General features: G+C 50.0%; 2 protein-coding genes across 3 annotated transcripts; one reads left to right on the top strand and one right to left on the bottom strand.

The window, feature by feature from the left end:
- Positions 1–3088: 3088 nt before the first annotated feature.
- Positions 3089–6071, bottom strand: LOC106898153 (probable G-protein coupled receptor 19). Its single transcript, XM_014959253.1, has 3 exons — positions 5959–6071; positions 4420–4891; positions 3089–3963 (listed from the first exon to the last, which is right to left on the bottom strand). Exons 2-3 carry the CDS (start codon positions 4869–4871, stop codon positions 3147–3149), a joined length of 1269 nt encoding a protein of 422 aa, XP_014814739.1. The 5' UTR covers positions 4872–4891; positions 5959–6071; the 3' UTR covers positions 3089–3146.
- Positions 6072–11970: 5899 nt separating this feature from the next.
- Positions 11971–20306, top strand: MANSC1 (MANSC domain containing 1). Of its 2 annotated transcripts, none has more exons than XM_014959282.1 (3): positions 11971–12478; positions 13331–13471; positions 18950–20306. In XM_014959282.1, exons 1-3 carry the CDS (start codon positions 12259–12261, stop codon positions 19957–19959), a joined length of 1371 nt encoding a protein of 456 aa, XP_014814768.1. In that variant the 5' UTR covers positions 11971–12258; the 3' UTR covers positions 19960–20306. The 2 variants fall into 2 exon arrangements, with proteins under 2 accessions (XP_014814768.1, XP_014814769.1); XM_014959283.1 differs by lacking the exon at positions 11971–12478 and adding an exon at positions 12925–12966.
- The last annotated feature ends 203 nt before the right edge of the window (positions 20307–20509 follow it).

The raw sequence follows: 20509 nt of genomic DNA, 5'->3' as shown, positions 1-20509 counted from the left end.
GCGGGGCTGCGCGGAGAGGCCGAGGCGGCGGCCGGGAGGCGGCGGGAAGCGAGGGGGGGGTGGCGGCTGCGAGCGTGGAGACCTCTCCCCTCCGCCCACGGCCCGAGGCGGGGCCCGGGCCTGGCCTCAGCCCGCGGGGAGGCCCGAGCGCAGGGGGAGGGGAGCTTTGGGGGGTGTGGGTGCAAAACAGCGCTGATCTGCTTATTTTTTTAATGACGGATATTAATTTTTCTGTGCTCGGGCAAACCCGCCACACCCCAAAGGGCCGGGTCTGAGTGGCGGAGCGCCCAATAAAGACACCCTTTGTTGGGTGGCCTGGGCCACGCTCTGAGGAGAGGCTGAGGGAGCTGGGGTTATTCAGCCTGGAGAAGAGGAGGCTGAGGGGAGACCTTATTGCTCTCTACAACTCCCTGAAAGGAGGGTGTAGAGAGGTGGGGGTCGGTCTCTTCTCCCAAGTCACAGGCGACAGGACGAGAGGAAATGGCCTCAAGTTACGCCAGGGGAGGTTCAGGCTGGATATTAGGAAAAATTTTTTCACCAAAAGGGTTCTCAGCCATTGGGATGGGCTGCCCAGGGAGGTGGTTGAGGCCCCATCCCTGGAGGTGTTCAAAAGACAGGTTGATGTAGTGCTGGGAGGTATGGTTTAGTGATGGGGTTGCTCCTTGTTTGTTGTGTGGGTGTTTATTTTTGTCAAAATTAGGTTGACGGTTGGACAAGATGATCTTTGAGGTCCCTTCCAACCCAGAAGATTCTGTGAGTCTGTGACAGAATCGTCTGTGCACAGGGAGCAGGGCTGGGGGGCACTGGCTTCTGAACGAGCCCATTCTCTGCCCACACGTGATGCCCAGCCTCATTGAAATCTCTGCACCCAACTCGGCCCCCTTTCTCTTGGCTGCCTTTGCTAATTGCCCCCGATAATTTAAGTTGACACGAATATAAGGCCCCTATCTCACAAGAACTGCATCTTACAGCTTTCGCTGAGACCGAGACCATGGGAAGACAATCCCAATCCAACACCACCTTTCACCAGCTGCAGGCTGTACCGGCTGCTTCTGCACCCTGATAATAATAGGCCTGCCTTTCGACTCTCTGAACAGCTGCTTGATTCCTGCCAAAATAATAAATAAATAGAATCATAGAATTGTCCAGGCTGGAAGGCACCTCCAAAGGCCATCTAGTCCAACCTCCCCACAGTCAGCAGGGACACCCCCAACTAGACCAGGTTGCCCAGGGCCTCATCGAGCCTCACCTTGAATATCTCCAGTATCATAGTGTGAAAGAAATGTAGTTATCTGGGGGGAAGAACAAACTGCTGTTGGCGCAGTTCAGTTTGCACACTTGAGTTCCTAATCTGCAATATAGAATCATAGAATCATAGAGCCCTCTAGGTTGGAAGGGACCTTAAAGATCATCTAGTCCAACCATCAATCTACCTCTGACAAAAAAAACCACCCACACAACAAACAAAAAGCAACACCATCAACTAAACCCTATCTCCCAGCACTACATCAACCCGTCTTTTGAACACCTCCAGGGATGGTGCCTCAACCACCTCCCTGGGCAGCCCATTCCAATGGCTGAGAACCCTTTCCATGAAGAAATGTTTCCTAATATCCAATCTAAACCTCCCCTGGCGCAACTTGAGGCCATTTCCCCTTGTCCTATCTCCTGTGGCTTGGGAGAAGAGACCGGCCCCCGCTTCTCTACACCCCCCTTCAGGTGGTTATAGAGCGCGAGAAGGTCTCCCCTCAGCCTCCTCTTCTCCAGGCTGAATAACCCCAGCTCCCTCAGCCTCTCCTCACAAGACTTGTGCTCCAGACCCCTCACCATCTTCGTTGCCCTTCTCTGGACCCGCTCCAGCACCTCAATGTCTTTTTTGTGGTGAGGGGCCCAAAACTGGACACAGTAATGAAGGTGGGGCCTCACCAGTGCCCAGTACAGGGGGACCATCACCTCTCGGGCCCTACTCCCCACACTGTTCCTGACACAGGCCAGGATGCTGGTGGCCTTCTTGGCCACCTGGGCACACGCACACAATTGAAGTCACATAAAGTCCAGTGACTGCAGCCTAGCCAGGCCTTGCCACAATGTCGTTTGAGGTTGTCCATCAATCTGGTGCCGTTCCCCTGCCCATCAGCAGCAAGGCCCCAGGCCAGGCCTCTTGGATTCTTTTTCTCACTGCGCTGGCAGAGAAATAGCAGCAGGAGCTTGGCTCCACCTGCAGCCACAGCTCCCTGCCAGCTTGTCCCCTCTGGGGTGCCTGGTAGGGACCTATTCAACATGCACCCGAGGAGGATGCTGTCGGATGAGCGTGTGACTGCAGAGCTCGTTTTCCTGCTCATGTTTGGAAAAACCCACTATTTGCTGCAGGTGGCACAGCCGTACCTCAGAAGAAGTGACTCAGGCCAGGAGACACAGGGAATTTAACAGGTGAGGAGTCCCTGGGTGCCTGGTACAGCCATGACCCCTTTTGATCAGCAGGTCTCCTCCCAGGCCGTGCCCACCCTCAGCTTCTGGCTGGGTGCAGAAGCAGCTCCAGAGGAGGTGGAGAGGGCAAGAGCACGGGGAGGACTTTTCTCAGGCGGTTTGGACCACGAGACCTCTGGAGAGGCGTGATGCTGAGGATGCAAAAGCGTTCAGTGCCGGCCCTACCAGGGCAGAGGGATTTCACCACCGGTGTCAGTGGGCTCAGAGTTACACCAGCCTTGCCCAGGTGTGGACATCGTACCCGTGGGGTCTGGACGAGAGGGAAAACCCCAGTGCAACAGTATTCACAGGGGTATAAAGGAAAGAAGTACAGGTGGCTTTGAGTGGATTTATGCATTTCTACATGGTGGCCAATGGACGGGGATTATAAAAAGCAGAGTTTTTCCTTTCCCTTTTTCCCGACGTACTGACAGGGTAAGGGCTTTTCTGGTCTGTAAGAAAGTTATGCTTGTGATTCAGGGAGAGTGGTTCCACAAAGCAGAAGGTAACTGAAACGAAATAGGCCAGACACATTAAAATCAACGCATTTAATAAAATAAACCATCTTTTTTTCTTCCCTAAAAGTTGTGTTAAAAAGATGCAAATATACATTGGTTCAAAACCGAGAGAAAGCTCCTTGTTCAGGGGTGCGTCATAAATTTTCAAAGCAATGAAACCAACTAGACAGGTGTGTTTGGGGGGTTAGACTGAATTGGCCAGGCAAGCTTTTTTTCCTTTGCTTCTCTGTTAAAAGCATCATAGATGGAGTCTTTGGTGACAGTTTTGGCTGGAGCTGGGATTTCTGCGATCCCAACGTGATTCTTTTTGGCTATCCTGGAACTGGTGGTGATGGTGTATACGTTGGTTCTGTAATATTTCATGGCGGACATGCAACAAGTTTCTTTCATCCCTCTTCTGAAGTTTGCATTGTACACGGAGTAGAGAGTTGGCTTCGAGGCTGAAGAGCTGAAAGAGATCCAGGTGACGGCCAGGAAAACCAAGGAGCTCTTTCTGTAGTCTGTTTCCTGCGGGTGCCACAGTTGTACCACGTAAAAAGGGAGCCAGGACAGAAGAAACACTGAGTTTAACATTAAGAACATCTTAATGGTCTTCACTTTTGTTCTTGGGACGATATTCATTGTCCTCCTGACAGTCATGCCATCTGTGCCTATTCTCCAAATGTACTTGATGACCTTCTGGTAGAAGAGGATAATGAGGATGGATGGGATCAAAAACACCACCAAGAGGTGGATGATACTGTAGGCGGCTCCTTCCCAAGAACTGGGGAGGAAAAAGTTGCAGTGGTCGTCGCTGTTGGAGCCATAGAAAAAGAAAACTGGTGATGCAAAGACAGCATCAAACAGCCAAGAGGCCAGAATCATTTTCTTGGCTTTCTCCCTGGACACTTTGAAGCTCAGGGGGTAGACAATAGTGTAGAATCGATCCACACATATAGAGAGGAGCACATATATGGCCAGGAAAACCAAGGAGCTCTTTCTGTAGTCTGTTTCCTGCGGGTGCCACAGTTGTACCACGTAAAAAGGGAGCCAGGACAGGAAAAACACTGAGTTTAACACTAAGAACATCTTGATGGTTTTCACCTCTGTTCTTGGGACAATGGTCATTGTCCCAGTCATGCGATAGGTGCCTATTCTCCTGATGTACTTGATGACCTTCTGGTAGAAGAGGATAATGAGGATGGATGGGATCAAAAACACCACCAAGAGGTGGATGATACTGTAGGCGGCTTCTTCCCAAGAACTGGGGAGAAAAAAGTTGCAGTGGTCGTTGCTGTTGGAGCCATAGAAAAAGAAAACTGGTGATGCAAAAGCAACATTGGACTGCCAAGAAGCCAGAATCTTTTTCTTGGCTTTCTCCCTGGACACTTTGAAGCTCAAGGAGTAGACGGTAGCATGGAATTGATCCACAGATATAGAGAGAAGCATGTATAACTGGACCCCAGGGGTGAGGTACTGCACGTACCTTACCAGCTTGCATATCATCTTCCCCAGCATCCACCTGCCCCAGGTAAACTGGAGCAGCACGAAGGGCATGCTAGTGACACTGATGAGAAGGTCAGCACAAGCCATGGAGACGACAAAATAGTTGGTGGTGGATTGTGTTCTCCTGCTCCTGTGGATCACTAAGCAAACGAGGGAGTTTCCAAAGACAGAAACCAGCCACAGCACTCCCAAGACCATGGTGGCTGCTGCAATTTCCCCCGGGCTCAGCTCATACTGCGAGGCAGTGTGGTTCCTGCTTGAGCTGGGTCCTAGGGGTGACTCCGTCATCTCGCAGCCGGCAGGAGGGATGAAGGTTTCGGGGTAGCTCTTGTTCTGCTGCGGGAGCAAGAAGGTCGGGAGAACAAAGGGACCACTGCTGTTCTCCATGCTGTGGGCAAACATGGCCACCTCTTTTGCTCAGGCTGCATAAAGAGAGAAGAGAAAAGGTGATATTTAACAAGTATTTAACAAGTGTGAAAAACCTACCTTAACCGGTGAAAGATAATACGTGCTACTTAAGGCAGTAGATTTCAGAGAAGTGGTCAGAAATCTCTGGTGAGGCTGTCTGGTACAGCAGAGGCCATTCCGTTTCATGCAGATTATGATGAATGGCATTTCTGTCCTCTGAAAGATAAATGTCCCTTTGACAGACAGAGACTGAGGTGCAGTTTCACCAGCGCTGCTGACCCACAAACTGAGGGAGCAGAATGTGCCCCACTGAGCCCAGAAATGAGCCGGGCCTCCTGGAGAGCGTGACAGTTGCAAAAAAGCAGACCAACAATGTCCCTGCTGCCTAGACAGACACAAATCCATCGAGCAGACAGACAAAGGAGGTGTTTCTTATACTGAGAGATGGAATGGGAAGTAATATTTTCCACTATCTTCGTTGATAAGAACGCTAGCAGCCAAACCCTGCTCCCATCCAATCATTAGTAACGTTGGTGTTAATATCCCCAAGATCCCTGATTCTTTTTGTTTCTGGATATAATTTGGAAGGTAAGCGAAGTCTGAGTTTGAAGGCAAAGGAAAGCTCAGCACAGTGGAAGGACTGGTAGCAAGCTGGGTGGGTGCTCCTCACCATGAACCCTCCTCAGCCCTTCCACAGTGAGGAGATTTTCATCAAGAGCTGGACCCTGTGTACCTTAAAGAGTCTCATCAACGCTGTCCCCACACGTCCTTGTGACGTTAGTTTCCTGTCCCACCAAAGGTAGCATTTCCCTCTGTCACCCTGAGAACAAGGTGGCACCACAACCTCCCCCCAAATCCTGCAAAAGACTTTTTTATCAGTGGCAGAGTTTCAGTTCAGAAGGAAAAGTCTGGGGGAGGAGGTAAACATCCTCATGGAGCTGAGATGTTGGGGGAGCCTTTTGATTTCCAGCAGCAGAGCTCTAGGTTGTGTTGGTTGAACTGTCACTAGGTGCTACTGCAGTCAACTGTTGAGGATCTCCATGCTCTGTAGAAAACCTGGGGAGAGGGTCAATGTCCCTACCTTGGTCAGGAACCTCCCAAACAGCAAGTCTGACTCTTCACAGCTCCTCGTGTTGAGCCCAGCTGTCAAGCCGAGTCCATCCTCCACAAGCCAGCAGGTTCTGCAGGTTTGTGGGTGACCCAGTAGGCAACTGAAGGATTGCCATGGGCAACTGAAACCAACACACAACATAGAACCTCTGCCCACGGTTGTCATGGGGAGCCCTTGCCCAGGTCTAGGAGGGGACCCAATCACCTTGTCTTGGCCTTGGGATGTCCCAAATTTCTGAGCTCAGGAGTCCTCTGTTAACATGACCTATGGGTTTGCAGGGGGCTGCCAGGTGAGTCCAACCCCTGTTCTTTTTAAATGTGAATGTCTCAGTTTACAGTCCCCCATGTTTCCTTTTCTTTTCAAGTAGGCCCCCTTCTTTGCTTGCCAGCCCCTTGCAGTCCTCCTTCCTTCTTTCCATCCCCTCTGCAGACATCGCCTTGCCTGACCCTGATAACACATAGCCTTCGTGGCTCTGAGGCCAGGTATAAGCAAACGAGGGAGTTTCCAAAGACAGAAACCAGCCACAGCACTCCCAAGACCATGGTGGCTGCTGCAATTTCCCCCGGGCTCAGCTCATACTGCGAGGCAGTGTGGTTCCTGCTTGAGCTGGGTCCTAGGGGCGACTCCGTCATCTCGCAGCCGGCAGGAGGGATGAAGGTTTCGGGGTAGCTCTTGTTCTGCTGCGGGAGCAAGAAGGTCGGGAGAACAAAGGGACCACTGCTGTTCTCCATGCTGTGGGCAAACATGGCCACCTCTTTTGCTCAGGCTGCATAAAGAGAGAAGAGAAAAGGTGATATTTAACAAGTATTTAACAAGTGTGAAAAACCTACCTTAACCGGTGAAAGATAATACGTGCTACTTAAGGCAGTAGATTTCAGAGAAGTGGTCAGAAATCTCTGGTGAGGCTGTCTGGTACAGCAGAGGCCATTCCGTTTCATGCAGATTATGATGAATGGCATTTCTGTCCTCTGAAAGATAAATGTCCCTTTGACAGACAGAGACTGAGGTGCAGTTTCACCAGCGCTGCTGACCCACAAACTGAGGGAGCAGAATGTGCCCCACTGAGCCCAGAAATGAGCCGGGCCTCCTGGAGAGCGTGACAGTTGCAAAAAAGCAGACCAACAATGTCCCTGCTGCCTAGACTGACATAAATCCATCGAGCAGACAGACAAAGGAGGTGTTTCTTATACTGAGAGATGGAATGGGAAGTAATATTTTCCACTATCTTCGTTGATAAGAACGCTAGCAGCCAAACCCTGCTCCCATCCAATCATTAGTAACGTTGGTGTTAATATCCCCAAGATCCCTGATTCTTTTTGTTTCTGGATATAATTTGGAAGGTAAGCGAAGTCTGAGTTTGAAGGCAAAGGAAAGCTCAGCACAGTGGAAGGACTGGTAGCAAGCTGGGTGGGTGCTCCTCACCATGAACCCTCCTCAGCCCTTCCACAGTGAGGAGATTTTCATCAAGAGCTGGACCCTGTGTACCTTAAAGAGTCTCATCAACGCTGTCCCCACACGTCCTTGTGACGTTAGTTTCCTGTCCCACCAAAGGTAGCATTTCCCTCTGTCACCCTGAGAACAAGGTGGCACCACAACCTCCCCCCAAATCCTGCAAAAGACTTTTTTATCGGGATAATTCTTGGATATCTTAGATCAGTGTTGGGATTCATACTGGCTCTTTAGTATTATTGTTAATTATTTAGCCTTAGTCTATTAAATCTATTTATATTTCAGCCCTTGTGTTTCTCTGTGTTCCCCGACTCCCCTTTCTGGCTGGGGAGGGGTCATTGGGTGATAGAATGATTGTCTAAACGACACTAGATCGTTATGGGTTCTCTCAAACCATAACACCTGCCCATCCTGGCATCGTGACACGGTGGTGTGCAGTCCCCATCAGATGGGCACAGTCCCGTTTGCCTTGCTGTTGCTACCAAGCATTACAAAATGTGACTGCCACACTCGTGGACTCCCTGAGACTGCCTTACAATGACTAGTTTGGAGGTGAGGGGGTTAACTGTACATACAGTGTACGCGAGTGTGAATACCCACATAGATATATTTGCAGTTCCTCTTCTCTGCGCCCGGGTGTTTCACCCTGTAGGCACCAGCTCCCAAGCAGAGAGGTGCTCTGCAGAGGCAGAAAAACATCTTTAGTGACTTAGCACCATGAGGTAGGGCTGATGGGGTCCAGCCATCTTCCCCTCCTTCCCATCGCAGTGGGGAGGGGAGCACAGCAGCTGCTGGGCAAGGCTGGCTCTCTCCGAGCCAGCAGCAGTGGTTTCTGCATGGCTTTTGGTGGACCTTGGCTTCCCTGTACCTCAGCAGCCTGACAGAGTTGCATCTGCTCTCTCCAGGGAGGTTTGGTGCCCACCCTGCAAGGAAAAGATAGGAAGGGTGGAAAAGAAGCAATGGTGTCTGGACCAGGGCGATGGTGTTATCCCAAAGTGTCTCTTCTACCCTGTCCTCCTCATGTTCCCATGATCACCTCTGCTGGTCTCACCACAGTGGTCTCCATATTCACTATCCTTCCAGTATCCTAACACCCCTAACACTTAACACTATCCCAACAGTCACAGAATCACAGAATATTTATGGTTGGAAGGGACGTTTTAGACCATTGAGTCCAACCACCAAAAAAAAAAGAAAAAAGAAAAGAAAACCAACACACACCGACACCTGGAGGTATTTAAGAAATGTGTAGACGTGGCACTTTGGCACTTCAGGGCATGCTCTAATTCTTGCTTTTTGTCTGTCCTAGTAAAGAACCATTTTCCTCACCCTCCAGTTATGACCACCCCAGCCAGACCTTTAGCATTTATTTTTTTAGCTTCTTCCAGCTTGGCTTCTTCCAGCAGCACTATGCAAACAGGGGCGGGGGGCAGCTGGGACCCTGCCTAACGGCACAGCACGGGCAATGTTTGTGCTTGCTTTTCGTATCCAGTCCCATAGTGAATTCACTGTGTGACACGGGTAATGGGTGACACTTTACGTTTACATAACCATTGTTTATAACCCATGTTTACATTCTTTTACAGCTTTTTCTTTTAACAGTGAAAACAATGTTACCAGTTTACCAAAAGAGGGAAAGCTGGCTACCAAAAGCATTCCTCTACATTTTGAAAAAACTAGAAATAAGTAATTTCTGAAAGCAACACAGCTGAAAATTTCAGGAAAAAAAAAAAAAAAAAGCACCAAGAATGCTAGAATCACAAGGGAACATTAGGGATTGCCCCAAAGTGGCCATTGGATGTGCAATGAGGTGATAGGCTCGATCTCTTCCCACACATACATTCCAAATAAAGCCGACACCCGGCTGTGTTAACAAAGGAGACGGGGCCGGGCTGGGCGTGAAGAACAACAAGTCAGCCACCCGTCCCTTGGCCTGGGTCCACGGCGTCGGGCACAGCGCCCGCCGGGCAGGCTGCAGGGCAGCACGAAGCAGGATGTGTACCCATCGGATCTCAAAGAAGCAAGAAATCCCATCTCAGTTTAGAATCACAGAATCACATGGGGTTGGAAGGGACCTCTGGAGATCATCCAGTCCAACCCCCTGCCAGAGCAGGTCCACCCAGAGCAGGTCCCACAGGAACGTGTCCAGGTGGGGTTTGAATGTCTCCAGAGAAGGAGACTCCACCACCTCCCTGGGCAGCCTCTGCCAGGGCTCTGCCACCCTCACAGGAAAGAAGTTCCTCCTTGTGTTTAGGTGGAAATTCTTATATTCAAGTTTGTGCCCATTTCCTCTTGTCCTGTCCCTGGGCACCACTGAAAGAAGACCAGCCCCGTCCTCCTGACTCTCTCCCTTTATTTAAAGGTGTTGGTCAGATCCCCCTCAGCCTTCTCTTCTCCACACTAAAAAGACCCAAGTCCCTCAGCTTCTCCTCGTAAGAGAGATGCTCCAGGCCCCCAGTCATCTTTGTAGCCTCTGCTGTACCCTCTCCAGCAGTTCCCTGTCCTTCTTGAACTGGAGAGCCCAGAACTGGACCCAGTGCTCCAGATGGGGCCTCCCCAGGGCAGAGCAGAGGGGCAGGATGATCTCCCTCCACCTGCTGGTCACACTCTTCCTGATGCCCCCCAGGATGCCCTTGGCCTTCTTGGCCACAAGGGCCCATTGCTGGCTCATGGGCATCCTGTTGTCCACCAGGACTCCTAGGTCTTTCTCTTCAGAGCTGCTCTCCAGTAGGTCAGCCCCAACCTGTCCTGGTGCAGGGGGTTATTCCTCCCCAGGTGCAGCACCCTGCACTTGCCTTTCTTGAAGTATATCAGGTTCCTCTCTGCCCAACTCTCCAGCCTGTTCAGGTCACGCTGGATGGTGGCACTGCCTTCTGGGGTGTCAGCCACCCCTCCTAGTTTTGTATCCTCAGCGAACTTGCTGAGGGTACACTCCATCCCCTCATCCAGGTCATTGATGCATATATTGAACAGGTTTAAGTTGCTTTCTTTAAAAGTAGACAGCAGATGTCTGCCAGAGATGCCACCAGACCCCCTATTTTCACCATTCTACCCTGTTAACAATGTGTAAAATAATCAGCCCCTAGGTCTTTCAGAACCAGCCCTAAAAAGAAAATGTCTTTTATTTACAGACAACTGTATTATTCTAAATGTTCATAGTATTCTCACCCTTCTCTCTAAGGATGAGAGACCTGAAAAAGAAGGAATATATCTTACAGACTTTTTATTCCTTGCGCTCCTTACTCTCTGGACTGATTTTACTCCTAAACTGCCCCCAAAATAATAATAATAAAAAAAAAATAAAAAGAGGAAATGAAAAATTTCCAAGGAAAAGCTAAGGCCGTTGAGGGAGCAGACAGGCTTGTCCATACAACTCCCGTTCTGCACACACCCTGTGCTTTGCCAGGATTTGACGACCAGGATTATTCAGGGAGCTGGGAGAGGCTCCTGCAGACATCAAAAGATGCACATGTCCATTCGGACCAGGATGTGCAGGTCAACCACTTGTCATCACAGCCTCTACAGTTGGAGAAGGCTGAGCCGAACCCCACCAGCCTGACCCACCACCACCCTGAAGGGTTTCACCGGGTGGCTTTTCCTTTGCGCTCAGGCTCGCATGAAGTTCAACCAAGCCAAGTGCAGGGTCCTGCACCTGGGACGTGGCAACCCCAGGCACAAATCCAGGTTGGGTGGAGATTGGCTGGAGAGCAGCCCTGAGGAGAAGGCCTTGGGGGTGTTGGTGGATGAGAAGCTCACCATGAGCCGGCAGTGCGCGCTGGCAGCCCAGAGAGCCAACCCCATCCTGGGCTGCATCAGGAGAAGGGTGGCCAGCAGGGCCAGGGAGGGGATTGTACCCCTCTGCTCTGCACTCGTGAGACCCCACCTGGAGCTCTGTGTCCAGCTCTGGAGTCCTCAGCACAGAAAGGACATGGACCAGCTGGAACAGGTGCAGGGGAGGGCCACGGAGATGATCAGAGGGATGGAGCACCTCTGCTATGGAGACAGGCTGAGGGAGCTGGGATTGTTCAGCCTGGAGAAGAGAAGGCTCCGGGGAGACCTTATAGCGGCCTTTCAATGCCTGAAGGGGGCCTATAGAAGAGCTGGAGAAGGACTCTTTGCCAGGAAGTGTAATGATAGGACAAGGGGAAAGGGTTTTAAATTGGAAGAAAAAAGATTCAGATTAGATCTCAGGAAGAAATTCTTTACTCTGAGGGTGGTGAGACACTGGAACAGGTTGCCCAGAGAAGCTGTGGCTGCCCCATCCCTGGAGGGGTTCAAGGCCAGGCTGGATGGGGCTTGGAGCAACCTGGTCTGGTGGGAGGTGTCCCTGCCCAGGGCAGGGGGGTTGGACCTCGATGATCTTTGAGGTCCCTTCCAACCCAAACCATTCTGTGATTCTCTGAGCAGCGCCCGGGGCTGGCGAGCGGCTGGAGGAGCGGGGCCACCACCGCTGCGGCTCCGGGCGGGCCGGAGGGAGGGAAGGAGGGAAGGAAAGAGGGCGGCCCGGACCCGCCTCCCCCGGTCCCTCCTCCTCCCGGAGGTGCCGGCGGAGCGGGGCTCCCCCCGTTCCCCGCCGCTGCCTTCCCGTCCTTGAGCCGCGGAGCGGGGCCCGGCCCGGTTGGCAGAGGAGGGGACGTGGGCCCGGAGTTGTCCCCAAAAAACGCCTCCCAGCCCCACAGGAGGCGTCTCAACGGCGGCTTCTGGAGAACTGGCTGCGAAACCGGGTTGTGGGGCGAGGAGGGTCCGGTACGTCCGTGCTAAGGGGACGCCCCGAAGCCGGCGACGTGCCAGCCCTGCCGGGACCCCGAGGCGAGGGACACCATGCCTCCCGCCGCCCGCCGGTGGCCGCTCTGCTGGCTGGTGGTGGCCTGTTGGGTGGCCAGAGCATCCCCGAGCCAAGAGTGCTCGGCGGAGAGAACAGCAGACGCCATCATCGATATAAACTTATCTCTGCCCAAAGGCATCCGGGGCGCCGAGCCGCTCTACGCCCTGAGCCCCGAAGCCTGCCTTGGCGCCTGCTGCTCGGGGGACAAGCTGCCAGGTAAACCCGCTCCTCTCGCCCATCCTGCTCCCTCACCGCCCGAGCCGGCGCGGGGGGAATGGCTCCTCGAGTTGTTCGGGACAAGGGTATTCTCTGTCCTCGGCACGGAAACCTTAATTTATCCTTTTATTCACGCTTGCGGCTGCCGCTCTGTTCCGCCAGATGCCACGGTAGATCTTAACGCGGGGCCCCGGAGCGCTCAGGAAAGTAGTTGCAGTAAAGGAACAGTGGTAGTTTTAAACCATACCCCCCCCCCCCCAACCCTTCAGAGGCTGAAGCTGTATTTAGTGGATGCGCTACAAAGGAACCGACCTTTTGCAGAGGTTTGGCCAAAAATGAGAGGGCTTCCCCTTCTCTGAGGTGGGGGGGTCTGCATCCAGCTCTCGGAGCGGTAGGAGGTACAGCAGCCAGTAGAAATGAGAGTGGTGAAGTAACCCCCCCAAGCAGCAACAATCCAAGAGATTCCTGGGATGTGATGGGAAAAGAGTGTAAGTATTTCCTTCCCCGGGAGTGCATCGAGGAGGTTTTCAGATTTATCAGCAATTTGTAAGCGAGAAATTCTTCTATAACGTGGTGCCAGAGCGCTATGGGGGAGGGGAGGGTGAGGGATTAGACTCGTTATTTCCCCAAGTTCATCTGTGCGGGAAGAGGAAGGTGTGACCTTTTGTATATTGGCCCTGGGCCATTCTTTTGCAGTCCTGGGTTGTTTTTCCTGTAGGAATGTTGTATGTTAGTACTTTTCCTCTTACTCACACGAGGCAAAAACTATTTTAACAGATCAGAGCTTATTATCGTAAGTATAAAAGTTCCTATTGCTGCAATATATATATATATATATCTCATGTTTTGCAGGAGACAAGAAGTGTAATCTGATGATTTTTGATGCTCAAAGGACAAGCACACATCCCAACTGCTACCTGTTTTACTGCCCTAGCACAGAGGCTTGTCCAATGAAACCTGCGACAGGATACGTGAGCTACAAGATAACTAGAGGTAAATAATAGTGAGAGCCACTGGTCCCCCACACTAGAGGACTTCTGCACCCGGGACTTTTCAGGAGTGACCAGAAAATGTTTGGGGGTTGCGTTTTTAGTAAAACATTCTCATCCAAGCACTGTAATTTGAAAATGCTGCCCTTTTGCTTCGTGCAAGATGGGTGGGCAGGTGTGTGGCGAGCTCCTGTGTGGGCCCATCTTTCCTGGTTGGAAGAGCATCCTGACCCTTATGAAGTTCCTTCCCGTTAAGGGAACTCCTCATAATTTTCATTTGCTTAAAACAAAAAGCAGCTGCTTCCGTCTTGATCTATTCATGAAGGAAAAATTTCTGCACATCATTCCGAAGGGTATCACTAAAAGCCAGGGAAATACGCTGCCGTGGTAGCCATCTGCGTATGCAAAGGAGCCGTGCTGGGCTGAGGAACACCATCTACACACAGGTAGAAACACTGAGCAACACTGTGCTGTTGTGGAGTAATTGGCAATAGTGATCCCTATTTTCACAGAATCACAGAATCTTCTAGGTTGGAAGGGACCTTAAAGATCATCTTGTCCAACCGTCAACCTAACTGACAAAAATAGACACCCACATAACAAACAAGGAGCATCCCCATCACTAAACCATACCTCCCAGCACTACATCAACCCGTCTTTTGAACACCTCCAGGGATGGTGCCTCAACCACCTCCCTGGGCAGCCCATCCCAATGGCTGAGAACCCTTTCAGTGAAAAAATGTTTCCTAATATCCAGCCTGAACCTCCCCTGGCGTAACTTGAGGCCATTTCCTCTTGTCCTGTCGCCTGTGACTTGGGAGAAGAGACCGACCCCCACCTCTCTACACCCTCCTTTCAGGGAGTTGGAGAGAGCAAGAAGGTCTCCCCTCAGCCTCCTCTTCTCCAGGCTGAATAACCCCAGCTCCCTCAGCCTCTCCTCATAAGACTTGTGCTCCAGACCCCTCACCATCTTTGTCGCCCTTCTCTGGACCCGCTCCAGCACCTCAATGTCTTTTTTATGGTAGGGGGCCCAAAACTGGACACAGTACTCAAGGTGAGGCCTCACCAGTGCCCAGTACAGGGGGACAATCACCTCTCAGGCCCTACTCCCCACGCTGTTCCTGACACAGGCCAGGATGCTGGTGGCCTTCTTGGCCACCTGGGCACACTGCTGGCTCATGTTCAGCCCACAGGCGACCAACACCCCCAGGTCCTTTTCTGCCCGGCAGCTCTCCACTTTCAGTGAGGGAACCTGAAGCCCAGGTGCCAAGGGACTAAGTTGGATGCTTTTTGGCACGTGGGCAGCACCTCAGAAATGCCTCGCTGTCTGTCATCTGCTGGGGGACTTTAATGGCAAGTCTTACCTGTTGGCTGGCATTGACTTGCACCGGACCTGTTTGAACGGCTCAGATAAGAAACTGATAATTAGACTGTCCTCGTGCCGTGAGTTCTCAAGGTGGTTTCGCTGGGGCTGCTTGAGAGAGAGGAAATTTCATATTTCCAGAGACTAAACTTTTGCTGAAAAGGAGAACTTTTCCGAGAGGAACTATGCAAGGAGCGACAGTGGGATGTGTAGAAAGATTATTCGCGTGATGTTACCAAATATTTTTGTGCAAGCACAATCGCACAGGAATTGGGCAATAGCAACGTGCAACAGATTAATTGCATGCCTATAAAATTATCATTAGAACTATTCTTTTCTTCAGCTTTTTCTCCCTTAGAAGAATAAAGGGGTTTCAAACAAAGAAACGAGAAATGTAATCGTACTTGTGCTTTTGTACACTACGTAGTGTAATGCTCAATTAACAATTCAATTGCATCCAACATCTCTTTTTCATTTTGCATTTTTTAGTTTCTGTGAGCATTGAATTATGGAAAAATTATGCTAGCTTATTCACCTTATTTTCCTCATAAGTTTTCCAAGGTGGCACCTGAGCAGTGTCGGTGCTGACAAACATTTCAAACTTGGCTTTTTCGCCTGAGAACCTGCATGTGATTACACTGAAAACCAAACTAAAAGGGGGAAAGATACTTTATTGGTAATAAAGCATCTTAAAATACTGATGCTATGTTAGTAATGAAATTTTGTTTTTTCTTAACTATGTTTGTGGTTCTAACTAATGGAAACAATCTATGGCTTGGGAAGTAAAACATTTCCTGGTCCCAGTTGCAAAGACCTATTGTTAAAAAATAACTAACATTTCTGGTTTCTGCTGTTTCTGTACTTTTATGGCGCATGCTTTCTCCACCCCACTAAGATACCCAGGCAAGACTGGTGGGTTTTAGCAAAGTAGGCTCACTAGGTGCTTAGTTTGTTTTTTAAGAGTGACAACCTGAAGTTTGGTTTTTAATGCAGCTTACTGGATTTGAGATCAGGACCACTTTGGTTAATCTCTTTTTAAAGTTTGACTTGTGTAGTGCCCTTTTTCTTTCTTACCAACAAGCCTATCTACCCTACCCCAGTTGTTCCTCACGTGTGACAGCTTTGGGCAATTGCATTTGGGACCTTGTAGTCTAAAAGGGAGACCAAGAGTCCTAGAAAATCAATGTTTGGTGCTGAAAATGTGGGGTAGAGTTGGTTAATGCAGGCAGTTAGGTTAATTAATGAGTGCTGCAGAGTAGCAGTGATACTTAGCTTCTGTACGGGACTCGTCACAAAGCCCCCCTCTGCTTCCTTCATCCTTCATCCATCCTTTGGACGCTGCGTGAACGCTCCAGGCTTGTCCAGCTGTTGCCCAGGGGAGCGGGCTGGAGATGACAGAGCATGCTGCTAGAGATTGGGAGCTGTCACGCTACATCCACGCTCCAGGCTTGTCCAGCTGTTGCCCAGGGCTGGAGATGACAGAGCCTGCTGCAAGAGATTGGGAGCTGTCACGCTACATCCACGAGAGGTGGGCTCGTGCCAATTGCATGAAGTTCAACCGAGCCAAGTGCAGGGTCCTGCACCTGGGACGTGGCAACCCCAGGCACAAATACAGGTTGGGTGGAGAATGGCTGGAGAGCAGCCCTGAGGAGAAGGCCTTGGGAGTGCTTCTGGATGAGAAGCTCACCATGAGCCGGCAGTGCGCGCTGGCAGCCCAGAGAGCCAACCCCATCCTGGGCTGCATCAGGAGAAGTGTGGCCAGCAGGTCATGAGGGGTGATTCTGCCCCTCTGCTCTGCACTCGTGAGACCCCACCTGGAGCTCTGTGTCCAGCTCTGGAGTCCTCAACACAGAAGGGACATGGACCGGCTGGAACAGGTGCAGCAGAGGGCCATGGAGATGGTCAGAGGGATGGAGCAGCTCTGCTATGGAGACAGGCTGAGGGAGCTGGGGTTGTTCAGCCTGGAGAAGAGAAGGCTCCGGGGAGACCTTATAGCGGCCTTTCAATACCTGAAGGGGGCCTAGAGAAGAGCTGGGGAGGGACTCTTTGCCAGGAGGTGTAATGAAAGGACAAGGGGAAACGGTTTTAAATTGGAAGAAAAAAGATTCAGATCAGATCTCAGGAAGAAATTCTTTGCTGTGAGGGTGGTGAGACACTGGCCCAGGTTGCCCAGAGAAGCTGTGGCTGCCCCATCCCTGGAGGGGTTCAAGGCCAGGCTGGATGGGGCTTGGAGCAACCTGGTCTGGTGGGAGGTGTCCCTGCCCAGGGCAGGGGGTTGGAACTGGATGATCTTGAAGATCCCTTCCAACCCAAACCATTCTCTGATTCTACCCGCCGTTTGTTGAAGCACACGGGGGGAGGTGTCCGTGGGGCTGCATCGAACCCAAACCATTCTGTGATTCCATCCGCCATTTGTTGAAGCGCACAGGGGGGAGGTGTCCGTGGGGCTGCATCGGGACCAGGCAACACGTGAGCTGGGGACAGACCCCGTGGTGGGGACAGGCCCTTTCCTCGCTGGAGTGGAAATGGGTGTAGAGCTGCAGAAGCAGCTGAGAGTTTGGGCGTCTTGGGCCACACAGTCTCTGATTCTCTAATACCCGAACATTTTGTTATTTAAAGCCACTCTCTAAAAACAGAGCCTGGCTTTTCTCTAAGTTACACCTTGTGGTTGGATTATCTCCCCTTAGGATCTTACTTTGCTCACAAGCTGGTGCCTGACGGGAAGGTTCGGATAAAAATCGGTGCCTACGATTCAAATGAAGTATTTGCTGTGCTCTTGTTTAAAGCATTGCCAGGTTTTTTGGTTTGGTTTGGTTTTTGGTTTTGGGGTGGCTTTTTTTTTTTACATTTCATTTTTTTGTAGAGTCTTAAGGCTTGGAAATATATATTGAAAGAGGAGTCAGGTAGGCTTCATTGCATGTGTAATAAGACTGAAAGAAGTCGCTCTAGATTCCTACGTGAGAAAAAAGTGACAATGAAAATGTCATGGACTTTTTGTTATTTATTTCAATTCCAGTGCAGTTAACAAACCTCTTTACTCCTATGAAAAAAAAAACAACAGATGAGTGAGAGTCAGGACTGCTTGAGAGGATGTTCCCCTTTAAATGTTCTGTGTGGCAACTGAACGATAATGATTATATACACACACACACACAAATATATATATAAATGCATGGATACATAATGAACAATAACAGCCAGTCTTCCCAGAGCTTCTGCTCACCCAGAGTCTCTATAACACCCGTGTAGAATCAGGTAGCTGCTTGGATTATCCATTTTATGGAATTTCTCTCACATAATGTTTTTGCCCTGCTTCCAAATCCTATTAAATAACGTTGACCCCCCTGGTTTGCCAGCAGTCCGTATCAGCCTCTGCAGAAGTGATCAAGTGCAGTCTGCTTCTTAGGGAGGCCTTCACTGCAAATACCTCAGAGGCTCTTGGAGCAGTGTCTTTCTTCTGACACGGCAGTAGGGAGCTCAGGTCTCACCTACAAATCAGCACACCTATAAAATGGTCTCTAAAATGGATTACTATTGCCAACTCGTATCTTAAGAGAATTTTCGTTATGTGAATTGAATTGTATCAAACAATCACAGGCTGCTTGGATATTACAAGAAAGGGGAGTATATAATAACCTTTTCTAGGTGGAAATGTGTACATCTGACAGAGAGTGAGGTTGATAGTACCTACTTCTCAATTGACAGAGGCTGAGAATGGTTTAAAGGCAACAGGCCTACTTACTTACTGTGCATTGCGCTGCTAAATAAAATACCTGCATGAAATATGAGTATAAAACAATTGTATCGGGATGCTTGCTCTGCACAGGTGAATTCTGTAAGAAGTGTCAGTCAGGGTCTGGGGGGCCCAGTCTTGAGACTGACAGGTCTTATGACACAGAATTTAAAAGTCACTCACCATATTTTAAAGAAAGGAAGAACTTGATGCCTCAGTTTCACTCACCATATTTTAAAGAAAGGAAGAACTCGATGCCTCAGTTTCATTAGTACTTTGGGGAGCCCCCTTACATCTCTCTTACTAAGAACTACAAATAAGAGTAAGTCTCTGTTAGTCAAAAATAGATTTAATAATTAAATACTGGTATTCCCTTTCTTTTCCAGACACCCATGTTCCAGAGGACACATCCTTCAAAAGCGAGGACTTTTCTTCAAATGGCTATTCTTTGTCTTCGGATACTGGAGACTTTCCTTCTCGCAGTCAGACTAGCCATCAGAACCGTACCGCTGCTCTGCAACAGTCTGTCTTCCATCAGGCATCCGAGCTCCTTAACCACGTGGTCAAACATTTAGACAGCCTTGAATTTCATACAGGTTTGCCTGAATCTCAGGGGGCAAAACATCCCGAGAGCTTAGACCCCATCCCAAGTCAGAAAGGGATTAACCTGCCGCCAAACACGTCTTCTCCTGTTGGAATGGGAACCCCCCCTGCTTTGTCCCCCACCGCTCGCTCTACCGCTCCTGAACCCAGCAGTACTGCTCGTATTCCTCTGCCTACAACTGCCACCCATCTGGCATCTCATACAACCTCTCAGCATCCTGGTGGTGCTAAAGCTACTACTGCCACCACCACCACCATCACCACAGCTGCCTTTCCGCCTGCTGCGACCGCTAGAGCCAAACCTCGTATCCCTGCCTCCAGCGTCGCTGTTCCTGCTGCTCCTCTTCCCAGTCCCACAACTTCTGCTTCTATTTCTGCAACCAAGTGGGTAGCCACGAGTTCCAGATCTGCTGCCACCCCCTCAGGGCTAAGAACTCCAGCCACCCCTCCAGAGCCAACAGTTGTCTCTTCCAACAATATCAGCCACGTTACCCTCCTCTCCTTTTCAGGTTTCACTCTGTCTACTAGTGATTCCCCCACATCATCTTTCCAGAACGACCCTCAGGGTTATGACCCATCTGATTCAGAAAGCTACCTGCCAGAGAGTTTTCTGAGAGCGAAAGGTGTCGTTCAGCTGGGAGAAAAAAGCAGCCTTATAGCAGCTTTGCTTTTTGGGGTCATATTCTTGTTGCTAGTTATTGCACTGACAGGGAAGAAAATACACGAATCTCTTCAGAAAAGGCATTATACCAGGCTGGATTACTTGATCAATGGAATGTATGCTGATGTATGATGGGGAGAGGGAATCAGATTGTGAGGAGCATCTCTCACCTTTGAGAGGACAACTCTGAAATGGCACAGTAGATACTGAAATCTCAGAAAAGTATGGATTCCATATTTTTGGCCGCTAAGGGAAAGCAGCAGATGGCTTTGGTGGGGAAGAGAACTGCTTTTTCTACACTGAACTGTAATGTCTATCATTTTTGATTTATTACTGAATCTGGAAAATAAACACTGAAATCCAAGTTAAGCTAAGAAGATCTTGTATTTAAAGGAAAAAAAGGCACTTGAAAAGCTTAATCTGTACTGTGACAAGATTAGTGGAATAGAAATACACCCAATAAATGGAGTACCTATGCAGTGTGTGAGTGTTTTCAATGCTGTTTGCCCCCAGATGCCGTAGTGTTACATGATTGTCTGGCAATCCTCTTTGCTCTTTCTGTAGCCTGAAAGGGCTACTTGGTAGTAGAGTTTTGCTTGCAAATGCTTTTAGGTACAAACAGCAAAAATTGTAGTACACATAACATCCTTGACTTAACTTTCCTTAGCTACATGTAGTTTAT

Source organism: Calidris pugnax, unplaced genomic scaffold, assembly GCF_001431845.1.
Source record: "Calidris pugnax isolate Ruff unplaced genomic scaffold, ASM143184v1 scaffold298, whole genome shotgun sequence".
Classification (NCBI taxonomy): domain Eukaryota; kingdom Metazoa; phylum Chordata; class Aves; order Charadriiformes; family Scolopacidae; genus Calidris; species Calidris pugnax.
This window is presented reverse-complemented; position numbering and strand designations above follow the sequence as displayed.

What these genes read in the sequence shown, in the direction of transcription:
- LOC106898153 (XM_014959253.1), bottom strand. Translation starts at nt 4,871, where the DNA reads ATGTTTGCCCACAGCATGGAGAACAGCAGTGGTCCCTTTGTTCTCCCG. An exon ending in TACCTCACCCCTGGGGTCCA is followed by an intron (nt 3,964 to 4,419) that starts GTTATACATGCT and finishes AACAGACTACAG; the next exon opens with AAAGAGCTCCTTGGTTTTCC.
- MANSC1 (XM_014959282.1), top strand. Translation starts at nt 12,259, where the DNA reads ATGCCTCCCGCCGCCCGCCGGTGGCCGCTCTGCTGGCTGGTGGTGGCC. An exon ending in CTCGGGGGACAAGCTGCCAG is followed by an intron (nt 12,479 to 13,330) that starts GTAAACCCGCTC and finishes CATGTTTTGCAG; the next exon opens with GAGACAAGAAGTGTAATCTG. An exon ending in GAGCTACAAGATAACTAGAG is followed by an intron (nt 13,472 to 18,949) that starts GTAAATAATAGT and finishes TTTCTTTTCCAG; the next exon opens with ACACCCATGTTCCAGAGGAC.